This window comes from Myxocyprinus asiaticus, chromosome 42 (genome assembly GCF_019703515.2).
Source record: "Myxocyprinus asiaticus isolate MX2 ecotype Aquarium Trade chromosome 42, UBuf_Myxa_2, whole genome shotgun sequence".
Classification (NCBI taxonomy): Eukaryota; Metazoa; Chordata; class Actinopteri; order Cypriniformes; family Catostomidae; genus Myxocyprinus; species Myxocyprinus asiaticus.
This window is the reverse complement of record NC_059385.1, coordinates 13,569,123-13,586,801: the sequence shown is the minus strand read 5'-3', so window position 1 is coordinate 13,586,801 and position 17,679 is coordinate 13,569,123. Positions and strand designations below refer to the sequence as shown.

The following is a 17,679-nucleotide window of genomic DNA, read 5'->3' as shown; positions in this document are numbered from 1 at the left end:
CTCTAGCTCTCTCGAGCCTGTGTGTCTGCTCTAGAGACTTTGTCATTGTTACGAGGAGGTAAGCGATTATGGATTGTAGTGTCCGGACTCTGATTTATCCAATTACAGTTGACGCAGTGAGCTAAATAGATATGAGACTCAATATCTACTTGAGATGTATGAAAGAACAGTTCTTCTTTCACTCAAGGAATGAGCTGAATGCTGATTACTCTTCAATTCTGATAAGGCTTATCCTTTCCAGATGATAGTGTTGATGTATTCATATATTTATTTGATAGGTAGCCATGTAATAAGTGGGATAATGGACATTCAGTGGGTCATTATTATTAATGGCAAATTTAATGATTTCAATGGGGATGCTGTGTTTAATGGACATAGATCAAAAACACAAGTGACGCTCCATCATGCAGCCATAATATCCACATCATTTGCATGCTGCAGATTTAGGATGTCACTTTGGTATCATGTTTGCATATTAAATGTGACAGTCAAATGACAGTTATTGCCTTTTTTGATTTGCATCTGCATTGCATAAAAGACAGCTAATTAGTTTTTTTTTCCCAATAGGTAAATGGGACAGAAATTGAATATGAATTTGAAGAGATTACATTAGAGCGGGTGAGTAACTGTTTATTCCCTCCATTTCTCCCTCTGATGCTACACATGCATGCATACATGCCGTTGGCATTGGCTCTAAATGTTAGGCACTATGTCATGTTTAATGCTCATGTGGAGTCTTCCACCTGGTAATCCAATCACTCACTGCATGGCCTGTGAGCATGATCATTATAAACTAGAAACACATCTATTTAACATGACCAGTCATGGAACAAGCTAATTTGTAATGACTTGACTTTAAAAATAATTAAATGATGATTAAAATTGAGGTTTGACCAGCTTTTGGAAGGTAACTATTCCTTTGAAACAGGAATAGTTACTTTCCAAAAGCTTAATTAATTTAGCTGTGACAGCACTTATTAATCTTGATTAGGATTACTAGATACTAATACCTGTATATTAATATTACCAATAGTAATTGGCATATACTAATACATTTTTAACATTAACATTTGTATACATAAAAATATGTTAATTCATTATACACTATCATAAACTAAAAATGAACAATGTTCTAATTATAAAGTAGCATTACCAAGGATAAAAAACTATTAAAAATATTGTTCAGTGATAGTTCATGGTACCTAATGCATAAAGTCATGTAAATGAATAAAACATTATTGTAAATTTTTATTGTTATAACAACTGGATTCGCTTTATTTGCAATTGAAAGCCAGGGATGCACAGTAGAGGCAGTGGATGAGAGAGAGAGAGAGAGAGAGAGAGAGAGAGAGAGAGAGAGAGAGAGAGAATTAGACGGCTGCAGATGACATTCTGGCAGCTGCACCCGGATTCACATGACTAGACACAGATCACAGACAATAGCAAAGGTCAGCTAGACCAGAGGGAGCACAGATTTGTCTGACCCTGGAGCCCAGAGGCTGAGAGTGTATGTTTGGGGCACTCTGCAGACTGAACTGAGATTACAAGCTGTAAAATTAGATACAAGCCAAGGTGATAACGCCGCTGCTGGGGGCTGATCTGTTATTGTCACCCTCCTCTTTCTCTCCCTTTTTCTCTGTCTTCATCATCTGGCCCCTTTGAAACCATCTCTCCATTTTTATGTGGCAAAATGATGTTTTCTGATTGCCTTTTCATACTTTGAATTTAAGTAAATTTTTTCTCCTGTAGTTCCACAAAAATGGTTCTGTATAAAGCAGCTTTAATGCGGCCTGGGTGGAGATTTAATCAACAATGATAAATTCTTCTGTAAATCCACTTTATTTGAAGCTTAAAACACTATGTTTTATGCTGAGGTGGTGCCTCAGAGAGTTCCGTCATAAACACGTCTAGTTAAATTACAGTAAAATTTTGTTTGGCTAAAATAAAATTAGCCATGATGATGAAGTTTCTATCTATTTATGTCTGAGAGATGTAAATATGGCTCTAGTCCTGATTGTGTCAGGTTTTGAGTTGTGAGTTTGCACTGCTTAGAGGCGTGTGGCTCACCAAAGTGTAAACACTGATGAATCATGGGGAACAAAGTGCCGTGCACCTCTTTCAAAAATAATGTTGTGCTTCTCAACTCTCTCTTTTTGTTCATCACCATTATTAAGTTATCACTTTTCATACAGTTCTGTGCATTTTTATAAAGTATAAATTACATAATTGTTTATAACATTTTGACCCTTTTAAATACCAGGTTATGGAATACACGGTCATGGAAAACCTGAAAATGTTAGGGAATATGAAAATTGTGATGTCAAACCCTAGAAAAGTCATGGAAATTAGTAAAGTCATTTTTTTATTTTTTTTATTAATATAAATTAATTTAATTATATTAATCAGCTAGTATTGCTCTTTATAAATGCAGTCTCTATAAAATCCCTATCCAGTAATCATCAAAAAAAAAAAGACGTTTACTGGTCAAAAGGTGTGGGAAATCTGGTATACAGTAATGGACGGTATGTAGGCAAATTACACTGATGTTGTCCAAATTTAGTGTTCTTATGTGATAGCACATTCTTCTTTTGATTCGCATGATGACATAAGCATTTTACATACGCTTATACTGTATGTTTCTCCTCAGGGTAACTCAGGGTTGGGGTTTAGTATAGCAGGCGGTACTGATAACCCTCACATCGGGGACGATCCAGGAATCTTCATCACCAAGATCATCCCTGGTGGAGCTGCAGCTGAAGATGGCAGACTCAGGTGGGCCTGTGTTTCGTAATATACATGTACCTGTGTGCTTGTGTTGGTGTGTCTGCGTGTGCTTGTCTTTTTTCTTTTTTTCTGACCATACAAGGCTTAAAGTCAGCATGAAATCAAAATTGACCCAATTTACTTTCTTAATACACATTCTTAATCTAATCCACCTTTGCTTATGATTCATCTCGCATAATCTTTAATCAAAATGTAAAAGTTTGCCCTGTCTTTGAAACTATTTTTCTTTGGGGATGACATTAAAATTTTTTCATTTAGCAGCCGCTTTTATCCAAAGCGACTTACAAATGAGGAATATGTTTAGGACGAATAATGCAATTCATCCTGAGGTGGCAAGAACATGATAAGTGCTGCAATACAAAGTTTCAAATTGCTCAGAGAAGTACAATATGGAGGAAGGTGAGAGACAATAGTGAAAAAAGGGATTCAGATTTTTTTTTTCTTTTTAGGTAGAAAGAAGACTAGCATTAAGAAGATTTGGGTCAGTTGCTCACGAAAGAGTTGCGTCTTTAGATGTTGGTAATTACATCACCAATCCCTTTTATTTTTTTACCACAAGCCTCCAACAAACTGGATCTATTCTGGAATGGACTGGCCACTTTTCACAATCCAATCAATTCAAATCAAAGTCCTGTCGTACATTTATTTAATTGAATACCCAGTTTTATTCTGAAATATATCACTTTATCTCTATCCCTCTCTGTGCTGTATATATAATACACCGGTCAGTCTCAACATTAAAACCACCTGCCTAATATTGTGTAGGTCCCCCTCATGCCGCCAAAACAGCGCCAACCCGCATCTCGGAATAGCATTCTGAGATGCTATTCTTCTCACCACAATTGTACAGAGCGGTTATCTGAGTTACCATAGACTTTGTCAGTTCGAACCAGTCTGGCCATTCTCTGTTGACCTCTCTCATCAACAAGACATTTCTGTCCACAGAACTGCCGCTCACTGGATGTTTTTTTGATTTGGCACCATTCAGAGTAAATTCTAGAGACTGTTGTGTGTGAAAATCCCAGGAGATCAGCAGTTACAGAAATACTCAAACCAGCCTGTCTGGCACCAACAATCATTCATGCGATTATCTAATCAGCCAGTCATGTGGCAGCAATGCAGTGCATACAATCATGCAGATACTGGTCAGGAGCTTCAGTTAATGTTCACACCAGCCATCAGAATGGGGAAAAAATGTGATCTCAGTGAGTTGGACCATAGCATGATTGTTGGTGCCAGGAATTTTAGGAGAAAAGTTCAAATGTATGGATACTTAATGCATACTTACATAGGTTTGTAGCGCAGGGCCGGGCCGGGCCGGGCCGAAATGACGCACGCCCGGACCCCAATCAGCCTGATGAGGTGAGTGAGGGATAAAGGCGACCGGAGACTGCAGTTCCAGAGAGAGAGAGAGAATTACAGGGCAGCTGCCCTGTATGTGTTTGTGTGTGTCTTTTTATTTAATTAAATATTATTTATATTGTTAAGCCGGTTCTCGCCTCCTTCTTTCCCTTGTATCCCCTTTACAAGGTTATAGATACTTATATTATAACTGAGAACTCTAAGTCTCTCAAGCTATCAAAGAACAAACTTTGAGCAGTACAATTTTCCTTTGGCTATTTCTAAATGCTGTTTAATTTGATAAGCAGTAAGCTGTGGAGTTTATATTCCTGCTGTAATATGTTTGGGATTCATGTCAGGCCAATCAGGAGTTGATTGAGAGGGTTGTTTTATTAGAGGGAGACATAATTAGTTTGTGCTGGAGAGATAGCAGATCTTCCTGTTTTGTATGCCTCTGTGCACGCACGTGTGTGTGTGTGCCGGTGTGTTTTAAAGCAGCAGCTGTGTATGACAAGCCTATCAGAGCCTTTTTCACCGCTCTGCTCCATGACTTGGCTCTTTTCTTTATCTTCTTATTCTATCAGCACTGTCAAAGCCAAAGCTTTGAGCACCACCAATCCTTCCCTCACCATTTCTCACTCTCCCTTACACTCCCTTAGTTGTTGCAGTCTTTTGTGCTTTCTAGTCACAATCTACATCTCTAACTGTATCTCCATTCCCCTTTCCTGTCCACCCCATTTTCTGCATTTTCTCTCCTAAAAGAGTAAGACACTTTGAACGTTCGCCAATAAGCTGTGATTGATTTATCATGAGTTGGAGGTGAACGCCATTTAGAGAAGCAATTACATTATGTACAGGTTTTTTTCCCCCCTTCTCTACCATTGTTTGACTTTGGGAGTTTTGGAAGCAGAACAGCCACTGGATAAATCATGCAGGCATTGGAATGAATGATTTGAGGAGCAAACAGAGTGGAAGATGCATCAGCATTTTCAGTGTAGATGTATGATAAGGCTTTATAAAGCTGGACAGGGAAAAGCCACACTTGGTTATTGTAAGAGGAGAGGAATCTATAGAAAACTACAAAAACCTTTAGGAGTGGATGACAAACTACTAAAAATCTTTCAACCAGCAGAAATGTTTAAGTAAGCGGTCATGCAAAATGTCACCGCAAGGCAAGGAATGGGCACTCCTATCACTTTACATTTAGAGGAAAAAAGAGAAAGAGTTTGTTAGAAAAACAGGTGTCCCCCCCGTGGAGTTGAAACGACACTCAAGCTCAAATTGTTACACTGATAACATAATTTGTAATGTAAAAAAATATTTGAATTGAGAAAAATGCAAATTAGAAACATTTCCAGAACTTCAGACTTTTAAACCTCACTATATACGCATATATACATGTTTGTGTGCGCATAATTTGGTTTGTGTATGTGTGTGCTCATGTTTACTGGGTCTCAGCTGTTGTATGTGAACATGCCCCAGGAGACAACTGTCCTTGGTCCACAGGCTTCACTGATCTGGAGCTCTCCACAGGGGTCTCACCACGCACCGAGAAACTAACTCCTCGATATTTTTTCTCTCCGCAGAGTGAATGACTGTATATTGCGTGTGAACGAGGCAGATGTGTCAGAGGTTTCACACAGTAAAGCAGTGGAGGCTCTAAAAGCTGCCGGATCGATTGTGCGGCTCTATGTGCGCAGGAGGAGGCCAATGCTGGAGACCGTTACTGAAATCAAACTCATAAAAGGACCAAAAGGTTTCAAATTTTAAGTTACCACAGAATCCGTCTGTTACTTTAGTTGTTTTTGTGCATTAGTTTGCATTATGGATGGCCAACTAGTCGATTAGTGAGGTCGACAACATGTTTTTTTTTTTTTTTTCTGATTTATATGTTTAGATTATTTTGGCAGCTGTCCTAAATTTGCATGCTGGCAGTATGCTGTATTAAACTGTTACATCGTTTCTTAACCAGATGTGATGCCATAAGATTCGACTGACCAGCAATTTTCATGGAACAATCACAGCGAATTAGAACATGTTTATTGTTTAATACACAATAATGAGGAGCGTGATTTTGGATTATGGAATTTCACTATGGGCAGAGCTACCTGGCATGACGCCGCAGATATGGAAACAAGTCAATAAGCAAAATGTCCTGTCAGTGCTTTTTTCAGTTGCAGCTAGTTAGGACGAAATCTGTTTAACATGGAAGAGATACCTTTCATCATGCGTTATCCCATCGCATCTGTGGTAAAACCCTCTTGGAGAAGTTGCGTCTTTAAATTCATCCCCTATGAAGCACTGGCGCTACAACCGTACACATTCAGGCACATGTCTTTGGCCAATGCATTGCAAATAGCAAATTTTTTTGAATGTCTTTCACCATAAGCATTGCATTTTTATTGTTAAACATAGTTCAGCTTTTAACAAGTATGAGTCCTATTTAAACAATCCCTAAGAAACGTACGATCTGGGCAAGGTTTCCCTGAACCAGCCTAATTATTCAAGGCTTCCTGAGGACCAGTTAGTTAACTATCAGTTTAGGCAACCCAAGTTTTGCACATCAATAGTTTTCATCCAAAAGAAAAAAATGGACACACATCCAGAACAAAAAAAACAAGTGAAAAACTCCATGGAGCCAGAGAGTTATCATGTTGTTGTGTTGTTGTTTTCAGTTATTTTTTTGCTTTCCGTTCTCCTGTGTAAGTAGTTGTCCAGGCGGGGAAATAAACAGAGCTATATCCTGAGACAGGATCACAGCTTTGATGAATTATTCAGAGTTAATAGAGAAAGGCATATTACACATACACATGCACACAACGGCACTTGTGCAAATTTGGAGGAAGAGCTTCGGGCGACAGGCACGCTTTAAATCCAAAACACCATTAACATACTTAACAACAATTATTTTCTACTCTAAGAGGCTTGGAAACAAGATTATATTTTAGGAAAGTGCATCTTTGTGGTCTGGAAGACTTTTGAGTGCTGTATATTACTAGTAGTCAATGATTATCAACTGCTGGATGATTCTGTACATTAACAGCATTTAGGGATATTACAGAATACTTTATGTTGTTGACTTGTGTATTAGGAAGTGCACATATCTCAATTGCTAGATTCATGCTCCTTGCGTTATAATAAACAGTGCAAAAAAGCCTCTGTCAGCCTCTGAATGACACATGATTAGTGTAAGGGGCGTTTTTGGATATGTGGACTAAACTATACTTAGTGTAGACACTTTTGAAATTTTCAACACTTGAAAGTTTGGAAATGAGATAGGGATGATACATTAGAGGTTAGGTTTTGTTGTCACTCTGTCCATGGGGACATCGCTAACTGTTTTGATTTGTCCTTTTTCAAAATCCCATAGGGCTCGGCTTCAGTATTGCAGGTGGTGTGGGAAATCAACACATCCCTGGAGATAATAGCATTTATGTCACTAAAATCATCGATGGGGGCGCAGCACAGAAGGATGGCAGGTTGCAGATTGGAGACAGATTGCTCATGGTACGTCACATTGACCTTTGACCTCCAGCTGGGCTATACAGCCATTTTAAACATTTGCAGTGTGGGGTTGGAATTGGTTGAGAGTTTTTAAACATGACCTAAACTTACATTCATACAAAACTTGAAATTAAACTAATAATTGTTGGGCTGAATGAAAAGCAAATCCACATCGGTCCAATAGGTGACAGTGATCAACAACCAAATTTACTCCATCCAACTTTGCTAAATTCGCTTAACCTGTCTGTTGTCTAGAGATTAGTGTATGTACTCATAAAACACAGGAACTAGTCAACTTTAAGGCTGTTGGATTTTTAGAAATTTTGGTTAATTTTTTCAGATTCTTTAGAATGAATGAGATGCTAAGTGAAATCGTACAATAAACCGTGCATTACAAAGCATACTTAACACTAGTGATGACTGATAGTATGAATGACAAAAGATCATGTCATGCCCCTGAGTGGAATAGATTCGCCTGAGCGGAGTCAACTTCATCAGAAAGTCATCAGAATCGGAAAATCTATTCTTTTTGGAATCGACTCAGTAGTACCATTGCACATACCGAAAAAACAATGGTACATGTCCAAAAAACATAGTTGTAGCATTGTTCTTTTTTGTTAATATCACAATACATGGTACCAATTAACCATGATACTTGTCCAAAAACATGATAGTAGCATGGTGCATATCCAAAAGAACATGGTATTACCATAGTACTTGTTCAAAAAATATGGTAGTACCATGGTACTTATTTGATAACTGCCATAGTACATGATAAAGTACATGTCTAAAAACATGGTAGTTCCATGCTACTTTTAGTACTATTTTGTTTGTGAAATAAACTGCAGTTTTATGGAATCATGAGCCCTTGCATTGAACTTTTTAAGTAAAATTTCCACATTTTACCATTCAAATGTACAGTATGGAAGTAGCCCTCATGTATCCCTTTAGAGATCTTCTGGAAAAGCTGCCTCCAAAGTTAAACAGGCTGATTACGCTCTGGATGTTCGCTCGAGTGTCAGTGTCAAACTCTGTTGCTTTTACTCCTCGGGGGTTGTTAAAGTCTTTAAGACCGAGTTTGATTTAATTAGCAAGATCAGTTCTGTGTGTAATCCACTGGGCAGGACACATTTGGCAGCGCTGATTCGCTATTGACCACTAGAGCATAACTGTTTATGTAATGCTGATTTCCCCACTTATCATCCCTCCCTCTGTTTCTCTGTTTCTCTCTTGCTCAGGTGAATAACTACACTCTAGAAGATGTGACCCATGAAGAAGCAGTGGCCATACTGAAGAACACATCTGATGTGGTGTACCTAAAGGTTGGGAAACCCACAAGTGTCTATCTCTCAGACCCCTATGGGCCTCCTGATATCACACACTGTGAGTGATTCTTACCACATGCATGGAATACATAATTATGCTTTATGCAATCCGGAGTAAAGGTTTAGAAGTTTGCTAGGGTTGATGTGGTATTTTTTTATTGGTTAATATATTGATTGGCATTCGACATGTATCATGTGTGATTGATTGAGTAGTTTTAGTTTTGTCTATAACAAATTCTCTCTCTCTCTCTCTCTCTCTCTCTCTCTCACTCTCTCTCTGCAGCATTCTCACCCGCTATGGAAAATCATATCTCTTCCCCTGGTAATAATGGCACTCTGGAATATAAGTCCAGTCTTCCACCCATCTCCCCCGGCCGATATTCCCCCCTGCACAAGCACTTGCTGGGGGAAGAGGACATTAACAGGTTGGATGGTTTTTCATTCCTACGGTAATTCCTTCCCTCTCTACCAGACACCACTTCCCACAGGTAGACTGTGTTTTGCCCCCTTCCCTCTATGTGTCCTATGGAAAATCCAAAATACAATCGAGGAATGTCATCACAACTGGTGATGGGATTGTTTTGGGATTTGCTGCCCCTGCCTTATTCTCTCTCATTCTTGTTAGTCCCATACTGTTCTTTGTTCCTGGATGTTTTGTGGTCCTGAATGTGTTGTTGAAATTGTGGTGTAGTTAGAAGCTGGGTGGATTAGGGCTGTCGATTTAATGTGTTCATTTAGTGAAGTTAATAGGCCCTTTCCCACCTACAGTCCTGGTACTTTTCCCTCAGTAACTTTCTAGATGAGAACTCTTATGAGGAACGGAACACCTGAGGAAACTTTTCCCATTACATTCGCTTTCAAAAAAGGAACCACTGTAATGACGTCATCTAGTATCTACCATTTTTATTCTGACGTTATTTGAACGCACGTTTTAATAGCAACAACAACAACAAAATCAACAACACCGACGGAGGACGCCGGGATCGGAGCTACACTTTTGTTTGTTTAGGGCTGTTTTATACGAACTGTGGCTGCATCTGAAAATGTAGGCAGCTGCCCTATCAGTTAATGGTTTAAACAACAGTTTGTTTTGGATGAATGGAACTATCTGAACAGTTTAAAAAGCACCTTATTTCATCCTACCTTCATCCATCCTTATACAGCCCACGAAAGCAGCATTTACCATTTTTCGGATGCAGCTTTTGTTTTCAGGTTACAGTTTAAACTGGCCCCGTGAACTGCAAGTGCAGTGCTCCTTGCTGCAGCCGGAAGAGTGAGAAATGAGAGAGATGAGGCGGCGAAAGCGCTCTTTAACCAAGCAGCATATGCTGAACTCAACGGACAACATGCTAAAAATGCACTATAAACCTATTTATCAACACAGTCTTTTACAGTATAGCCTTTTATGACTCTTTTTTATGAAATTATTGTACTGAAATACTCACTCGTTGACTTAAAAAAGACATCTTGATGCAAGTAACCATGCAGTAACAGGCACACAACACTTCCCTCATGTAAACTAGATTTTATGATGGTTTAGTGTATGATAAAGTTAAATAACCAACTCTCAATAAACATCTGATTATTTATATCTGTCATCCCAAAAGTCGATGTAGTAATCCAGAAATCACTTTATTTCAGTACAGATGGAGTGTGCATATGTGTGTATAAGTTGGTTGTGTGGCACTCAGTCAATGAAGCTGTGTAAGAGCCCCATTTCAATATGGGACAACAGACAAGCACACAAACACACACATATGGCATAATAACATAGACAAAATATAAAACACAGTGGCACATGTCCTGTTTCATACTTTCTAGAGCTATAGGGTGAAACACATGTACTCGCTCGCACCCACTCCCCAACCATACAATCATCATGAATAATACAGCTGTTAAAGTAGAACACTCCCTTTTTGCATACATAAACACTTTAGTCAGCAGTGCTACCTTGAGTGAACACTCAGTTATTTCTAAGCACACCCACACACACTTTCATAATTATTAGATGTGTAGCTGAGGTGTACTTAGGTATTTATGGCAGTGGGTTTTGCTGAATTCTGTTGCCTGTGTAGGTCTGAGTAACTGCTATCATGTGTGGACATGTTAGTGTAGTGCGTGTTTATGTACATGTGTCTGGGTGTAAACTACCAGGGGTTGCGTTAACTGAAAATTCTCCATCATTTACGGATAATTTCAAATGCTTTCCATTATTTTGAAAGATACAGTTTAAATAGAAATTCATTAAACCCAGTGCATCAGTTTTGATTTCACTCTCACTCCTGTGTATGTGTGTGCCCTGTTTATTGCCTGGTATTAAGATTAGTTTAGGGCGATCCGATCACAAGTGGACAGGCGCCATCGCCATTTACACCTGATTGTATATGCGTCAACTGGTTCTGAATTTTTTGCAACTTTCTGACGTCAGACAGATGTATTAACACAGACAACTCGTTCTGAATTTTTCGCAAGCTTCTGAATTGAGTTTAACTTTAACTGTTTGTGTGGCACATTTCAAGAATGGAGCAGTGTCAATTATACTGAACCCAACAGCAAACCCGCAGCCCGTGAGTAAGCACAGCAGAGCGCTGTTTCTCGTTTTACATACAAAGAGGCCATTTATATAGAAGTCTTAAAGGTACAGCAGCATAAAAACGGCTTGTTTAATTCTAAGATTCAAAGAGAGGATGAAGAATGTTAATTTCCAACTAAATTACATTTAAAGGAATGTTCCAGGTTCAATACGAGCTAAGCTCAATCGACAGCATTTGTGGCATAATGATGATTACCACAAAAATTAATTTTGACTCCTTCCTCCTCTTCTTTAAAAAAAGCAAAAATCGAGGTTAGAGTGAGGCATTTACAATGGAAGTGAATGGGAATTATGAAAGTGAATGTGGCCAATTTTTGGAGGGTTTAAACACAGAAATGTGAAGCTTATAATTTTATATAAGCACTTATTTATATAAGCATTAATTCTTCTGTTAAAACTTGTGTATTATTTGAGCTGTAAAGTTGTTTTTTAAATTGTCATTTTTACAGTCATTTTAGAATTTTAGGTTTTGTTGACATTACACTGTCATGGTAACGAAGTTGTAAAATTGGCTTTCCACCTTATACTTTACCGAGATCGTGACAATGCAGTGTTTCTAGTCTCCATGTAAACCTCCATTCATATGTACCTGCATAACCTCCGATGATGCCTTTTATTTATTTATTTTCAAAGGCAATGTTTCATGTAAGCCATGCTGAATGTGAGACTGTCTATTAACTATGCACGCTAAGAAAGAGAGAATGCTCTCTTACAAGAACAAAGAGTAAAAGGCGTTTATTATTTTGCCAAGAAACAAGATGCAGTTTTGGTACAAAGAAAGTTGAAGCAGCATTTTCCCGGCATCTTTCTTCTCTCTGCTGGTTGTGTACATTTTGTGGAGGCATGTCAGACGGCGCAGAGAACTGTCTGTGCCAGCGCCTGATTTCATTAATTCTGCCTGTGCAACAGTGTGATAAAACTATGGCAAAATGCGATAAACGATAAAACTATATGCGCTCAAAAACCGTGAGTTTATGAAAATAATAAATGTAATTAATGATGATAATATGTCGACATTTATTGCCAGCCTGTAATATAAAGCGGCGTAATGTTGTATTTTTGTATCGCTAAAATAGCTGGAAGTGGTCCACATTCAAGGTTGATAATGGCGGCGCCCTAGTTTAGCTGAAAAATAAGGTGGATAACTTTACACAGAAAAGGTAAGTAAGTGATTTTATCACACTAAAATCATGTTTACACGCATATCCTTTATGTCTTGTGGCTATACTTTTGGAACAGTGAGTATTTTAATATTCAGAAATTGGCCCCCATCCACTTCCATAGTAAGTGCCTCACTGTAATTCGATTTTTGCTTTTTTTTAAGAAAAGGAGGGACGAGTCTAAACAAATTTTTATGGTAATCAACATTATGGCTGTCGATTGAGCTCAACTTCTATTGAGCATTCCAGTGAAAATATGTAATGCCATAAAGTTTTTTTTAACTCTAAACCCACCCCTAAAATCAAAGGTCCTGGATTGTGTTAGGGATATTGTTTCAGGACCATGAAAGCATGTTGATGCTCATGTGCTAAATCATTGTGTAAATCACATTAAGCATGTTGGAGGCTTGGCATGATTGATTATTACTTTTACATGTCTCTCAAATCTTTGCTTTTCTCACAGAACATGTAATGTAAGTCTGCGACACTGGCCAGTTTCTAATTCTACATCTCTGTGCCTCACAGTCAGTGTTAAGGGCCAGAGGATATGAGCTGTGGCTCATAATAAGGGTTTTGACATGGTTTTATTAAGCTGTGTGACCCCCAGTGTTAAGGACAAGAAGAAAAGGAGAGTTGCAGATGTGAAGAAATGTGTTGAAATCAGACATGTAAAGACTGAGAGAGAAGAAAGTTAGGCACAGGGGAGAAAGAGAAGATATACTGAGAAATGTTAAAGATAGAACGACAGAGAAACAAGGGGGTTGAATGAAGGGAAGGTAAAAAACTGTCTGTCAGTCACCACAGCAGTTCGTTCAGGACGAGTCATGAGCCAGAGCCACGCGACTGAGTGAGGAGACAGGGAACGGTCCAGTGAGGAGCCTGTCACAAACAGGCTTATATCCCTTGCATTATCTGCAAGAACATCCGCATGTCTAATGTAACTAGATGCTACAAATCAGCAGTTGTCTCACTGCAGTTTTCAGCCAACTCAAAGTTTGCAGGGACCGATGGGGCCGTGGCGTAGTGGTTAGCACATGTGCTCCGGACACATTGAGCCTTGGTGCTCATGCAGGAGACACAGGTTCAGATCTGGGCTGCATCTTGTCCTAGTCCCATTCTCTTTCTTTCACCCCAAATAATTTCATATTTCCTTTGTACTGTCTATATATAGCAATGTTGAAATGTGGAATTTCCATAGTTGATTCTACATTTTCTTTAATGCGGAGCATATTTTAAAGCCTGAAAAAAATTACCCATTGAGTCTCTGTTAATCAGTACGTATTTCATATTTATTTGATGAGATTTGTGTCCTGTCTCTACTTTGAAAGTTTTTTTCTAAGCAGGCAGTTTAATTTACGCTCATTATGCAACATGTCTGGATTTACATTTTAAAATAAAATTATATTAGAGTGGTTGGTTTGTCTCTTAATTTTATGTGAAAATGTTTGTCAAACCCAGTTTTGTTGTATAAGGGGGCTTGTTGTATTGTCCTCTTTGTATTTGTCAGAAGTTCTGTTTAGATTTTATCTCTGTTTTCTTTTTGCATGCGACATGTACTGAATACATTTTAGCTGTTTTGAATACACATCTCAGCATATTTCTAATTTCAAATGAACTGTTCATATGAAAATTTTTGTCTTCATGCTAACCTATTGTCTGTTTTTGGTCAGAAATCCCTCGTTAGATGAAATGGAAGGTCACAGGTTTGATTCCCAGCACTTCCAGTTGAGGTGAGCGACATGAGTTAGCTGACTTTTTGGGTTCTGAATGTTCAATTGTGTCCTCCTGCATGAAGCACTCACAGCCAATTCTGTTTCTGAAGCCTTCAGACGCCTTTATGTAAAGTTAGAGTGAGTTTTAATTGAGCGACAGACTGAACTGTTGTTCTGAAAGTACAAAACGGATTTGAGAGAGTGAAAGCGGAAGGAATGAATGAATAACAAACCGATGTCCCTGGATGTCATTCCCTGTGGAGTCTTTTCACATTGATCTGCCAGGATTAACACAGAACGTGAATTATTAAAAGGAACTTTTGAAGATCTGTGTGCTGATTGAAGATGTGTGAGCAGAGTGGAACTGAAATGGTACATTTTAAATGGAGCGAAGAAACACTGATTATCAATGCTAGTATATTTAAAAATGTTTAATAATCTCTTTAGCGCCTCGTCCTATGGGCCAGAAACATACTTTATGCAAGTATACAAATGCAGACTTGCTTGGACAATGCAGTCCTGTTATACTTAGAGTGAGTACTGTGCTAGTAACAAACCTCCGTATTCAAGGGGCAATAGAGTTACCTTCAAGTGTCTATGCCATCAAACCAGATATATTATTATTTGGGTAGTTAGCTATAAACATTCTTACACCTGAATTGTTCATGAAGATCCTCTTCAAACTGTTGCTCAGACATGACAATGGCTGTCTCGTTTCGAAGTCTGCGTTCTAGGTAGGACGCGTCCTTTGAAGGCTGTAGTGTACCGAGCGTCCTCCTTTAAACAAATCTGTTTTAAATGAGACGGTCTTCGTAGGACAAATGGAAACAGAACGTAGCATGGTTGCTATGACAGCACGCCACTCTTTAACAAGCGCGAGCGCTTCGAGTGAGACAGTAACAAAGTCCCTCTGGAAGGGAATGCATGAGGTATATTTTAGGAGAGTTATAAAGATGCAAAGAGAAAAGAAAATATATTTTACAGGTGTACTTTTAGTCTAATACTTTATTTTAATTATATATTAATATAATTATACATATTATATACTCTGCACTCATCTACTGAGGTACTTCAACTTGGGAATTAACATTCTTTGCCTTTGAACATCATATATTATGTGCAAATTGGCGTTATTTTTTTTTAGACATTTCCGTTGAAGCAAAGAATTGTGGGTTGTGAGTGCCCATGAAGGATACACCTCATGCATACTCCAAATTCCCATGAAAGAAGGTCACATTCGAAGGCTGCATTCAAAGTGTCCTACTCACTTTTATGAAATGAGACAGCCTCGATGACGTATGAGGCCGAGAAATGCGACCTCCGGAAGACGCAGCCTTCCAAATGAGACACAGCCAGTATTTGACTTGAAAGAGAAAACTGATCATAGAAGAAGAGAGGTTTGTGCTAATGCCAGCTATAGTGCCCCTTCTGGCGGTGCTGAGAATGTAACGCATAAGTGCATTAAATAATGAATTGCACTCTGACACATTTCAGAATGCAACGATGTGTGGAGTGAGGCTATCGTAGTGTTAATCTTGCCCACAAACTTACTGACGAAAATGTTGACAGGGTTTTTTTTCGACAACAATAGATGAAAACGAAGTTTCGTTTTCGAAAACGAAGATGAAAATTTGCAGCATTTTAATTCAATTGTAATTTAAACCTACTGTTACTTGCACACTAAATTTATCAGGAAAAAGAACATTGCAAGATATAAACAATGTTTTTAGTATGGCCAAATTAAATTATTAATTACAGATAATAAATATAACATTTTAAATGTTTAATTATTCACAAAATAAATCAATAAATTCAAGGGATATTTATTGATTTATTTAGTGATTTAGTAAGTCAGTGATTTTAATTTAACGATTTAATTAGGTATTTAATGATTTATTTAAATTTAATTTAATTAACAAAAAATACATTTTATTATTTTACTTTAGTAATTTGGCCATCCATATTTTATAAAAATATATATTTTTTTTAAATAATTGATTTAATTCAGTTGATTCAATTTGATTGCCCAACATTTCAAAAATACTGAAAATGTAGTTCATGTTTGGTCTTTTACAGTTTGAGACACATTTTCGTCATTTTGCACATATCATCAACTAAAATGTTTTTTTTTTTTTTGACTAAAATTATATGACTTCTCAATCAGAGAATTGACTAAAAATAATGAATGATGTGTCAATATGTCATGACCAAATATTGACTGAATTTAAAATACATTTTCATCAAGACAAAAACTATGACTAAAACAAAAAACTTGAACAATGCTTGCATAGCTAGAAGCTTTTGTGTTCACGTACTTGTGTAGAGTGTGTTTCAGGCCTTATTCCTCTAACATGCTTCCTCTGTGATGTTTTTCCTTCTTTCTCTTTTTTTCTATCTCTGTCTGTCTTTGTTTCTCTCCCTCTCTCTATCAATTCACATTAGCACACTAACCCCAGCTGCGCTACTCTGCCTCTCTCTTTCTCTCCCACACCAGGCCTCCAGAGCCAGTTTACAGCACTGTGAACAAACTGAGTGACCGTGCACCCTCTCCCCGCCTCTACTCCCCTGTGGAGTTTGATAAAAGCCCCATGCACTCAATCCCCCACTTCCCTCATTATCACATAGGCCTTCTATCTGACTCCGAGATCACCAGGTACTGAGCACAGCTCTCTGCATGAGGCATGCAAAACCAAACTCTGTGGCCACACCTTGGCCCCACCCTAATTAAACTCACCTGCATGCCCCACCCTCATTTTAATTCACCTGCATGCCCTATGTATCATGTACCTGCCCCACCCTTTTCCTAAGTTCTCTGCAGAGTTTTGATACAGTAGAGGGACATTTTATGTTTATTTTTATTTGTACTTTGAGAAAATGTAAAGTTTCTTAGAATGATAATACTTAGTCAACATGAAATCAAAATTTTCTTTCTTAATACTTATTTCTGAACGTATCGTGCTGATTCATTGTTGAATGTTACCACAAAGAAAAAATAGTTTGTCTTCGTAATCTTTCAACAAAATTAATAAATTGCTTCACCTCTGAAAGGACTTTCCTTTTCAAGAGAAATCATTAATCCCTCTTATTTTTCAACCACTCCCCTCCAACTACATTCTGGTATATAACAGCAAGTTTTGACGATCCAATCAAATCATGATTGTAAAATCGATTTTGTTTTCATTGACTGTACTGTTTTAATTGGAAATACCTCACATTACGGAAGTAAAATGGGCTGTGAGCGCTGTTTCATGTTGACTTTA

General features: G+C 38.0%; 1 protein-coding gene across 12 annotated transcripts in view; it reads left to right on the top strand.

The window, feature by feature from the left end:
- Nucleotides 1-17,679, top strand: part of dlg2 (discs, large homolog 2 (Drosophila)) — a 314,419-nt gene that overhangs the window by 219,077 nt on the left and 77,663 nt on the right. For 9 of the 12 annotated variants that reach the window (XM_051683674.1, XM_051683672.1, XM_051683673.1 and 6 more), the window contains 8 exons: nt 568-618; nt 2,648-2,772; nt 5,712-5,881; nt 7,496-7,632; nt 8,868-9,012; nt 9,238-9,403; nt 14,378-14,437; nt 16,914-17,072. In XM_051683674.1, the coding sequence (XP_051539634.1) occupies nt 568-618; nt 2,648-2,772; nt 5,712-5,881; nt 7,496-7,632; nt 8,868-9,012; nt 9,238-9,403; nt 14,378-14,437; nt 16,914-17,072 (1,013 nt within the window). The remainder of the gene's footprint in view (nt 1-567; nt 619-2,647; nt 2,773-5,711; nt 5,882-7,495; nt 7,633-8,867; nt 9,013-9,237; nt 9,404-14,377; nt 14,438-16,913; nt 17,073-17,679) is intronic. The other 3 variants (XM_051683671.1, XM_051683676.1, XM_051683675.1) reach the window with 3 other exon arrangements.